The sequence below is a fragment of the Pygoscelis adeliae genome, unplaced genomic scaffold, assembly GCF_000699105.1.
Source record: "Pygoscelis adeliae isolate BGI_AS28 unplaced genomic scaffold, ASM69910v1 Scaffold269, whole genome shotgun sequence".
Lineage (NCBI taxonomy): Eukaryota > Metazoa > Chordata > Aves > Sphenisciformes > Spheniscidae > Pygoscelis > Pygoscelis adeliae.
Window position 1 is genome coordinate 1,117,417 of NW_008825610.1, and position 1,695 is coordinate 1,119,111.

General features: G+C 45.4%; 1 protein-coding gene across 1 annotated transcript in view; it reads right to left on the minus strand.

Annotated features, from left to right (window-relative positions):
- The window catches only part of SH2D4B (SH2 domain containing 4B), a 73,864-nt gene extending 72,833 nt beyond the window's left edge, over positions 1-1,031 (minus strand). The window contains exon 1 of the mRNA XM_009332678.1: positions 848-1,031. Coding sequence (XP_009330953.1) covers positions 848-1,031 — 184 coding nt within the window. The remainder of the gene's footprint in view (positions 1-847) is intronic.
- Between the last annotated feature and the right edge of the window lie 664 nt (positions 1,032-1,695).

Genomic DNA, 1,695 nt, shown 5'->3' on the forward strand with positions numbered 1-1,695 from the left:
CTTGTTCAGAGAAGAGAGCAAGGAAATAAGTATTTCTGTTTATTCCAGACCACTTGGACCCAAGACCAGACACTTGGAAATGACATTTGGAGAATTTCTTTTTTTATGTTTTCTTCCATGATTTTGCTTATTTGTTTTTTAAGTCAACACACACATTTAGCATCCATAACAGCCTGTGGAAGGAGCTCACAGTTTAACTACATATTGCATGAAAACACATTTCTGTTTTTTGGTTTTGGTTGTTGGTTTTCTTTACACGCTTGCCCTACTATTATCCTATTCCCTATCCCAATCTTTTGGAGAGTGTTTACTAGTACAGTTTGAAATTTAGTCTCATATGGTATGGCTGTTATGACATCCCGTCTTATTCACAAACAGCCCTTTACAACATGCTCAAATTCATGAATTTATCTCCTACTCCAGCCACTTGGAAACACTTAATGCCAAGTCAAGAAACCTCAACAGCACAGGCAAGATCGCATTTTGCCTGACTGAGGGTGAGGGGTGGGGATGGTAGGTGAAGAAAAAAGCCTTAGGACTGGAGGGGACACTTGGTCATAGTGCATCTGTTACCACTGAGAGAATAGGAATGGTGACTCCTGACTGAAAGAGGCACTTCAAAACGATTCCCCTTACCCCCACCCTACACTATTCCCCTGGAGAAAGAACCAGCCTTGAGAGACAAGGAGCAGGAACACGGTGCTTTTGCTGCCCCGGACTGTCTTTTTGCCTATGGGGACAGCCAGCACTCTTCCTTGTAATCTCTTCCAGATGCATGCCGCACCATAGCCAGCTGCATGCCCGCCATCCCCAGCTCTTAAGTATAGGAGGAGGTCACAAATCTTACTCTGTTTGCGCCTCGCCGTCTTTCGCAGCACGGCCTCCTCCATTCGTGCTTTTTCCTCCCTCTCCTTCCAGCGCCTCAGCTGCTCTTCTCTCATTTTGTAGAACAAGATCTGCTTTTGCTCTTCATTCAGCTCTGCCAGGAGCTCAGGGTCAATATACATATCACGCAAAATTTGCTGCAGCATGACGACTCCAAAAAAAAAAAAAAAGAGAAGAACCTGCTTCCAATTATACTCACTACAGTGACAAAACCCCGCCGACGGCGCTCCAGAAAGCAACCTGCAGCAAAGGAGCTCTCCCACACCTGCCTGCCCAGGAGAGGTTTGATTCTTGCTCTGGCCCTCTTCGTGCAGGCATATTCTGCCCCTTGTCTCTTACAGAGACGGAGTTCTCTGCTTATCTCATCCTCCAAAGGTAGGGACAGGTGTCAAGTGAAAGGGAGGGGGAGGAACAGACAAGGATAAGGAAAAAAAATGAAAAGGTCAGGAGAAAAAAAAAAAAGTCACTTCAGTGCTCCTGACCGCAAGCCGGTAAAAATAAGGGATTCTTGGTCGAACCCATCAGCTTTGCTCCCTGGAGCAGAAGGAAATGCAATGTAGAGGTAGTCTCAGACTTTTAGTGGTTGCCTTCGGGAGCAATACACTCCCAAGGGTGTAAGTGTTGCCCAGGGGTTTAAAGTGATGTCATGGTTAAAGGTATCACCTACACCAACAATATCTATGTCACTTTGGGAACCGATCTCTTCTGATAAGAGAGGAGAAACGAGTTTGCATATTATTTCCAGTCTAGCCTGTTAACTAGTCTCAACAGGGTAGGTCATATTAAAGGTCCTATTTACCCGGTGTTGAC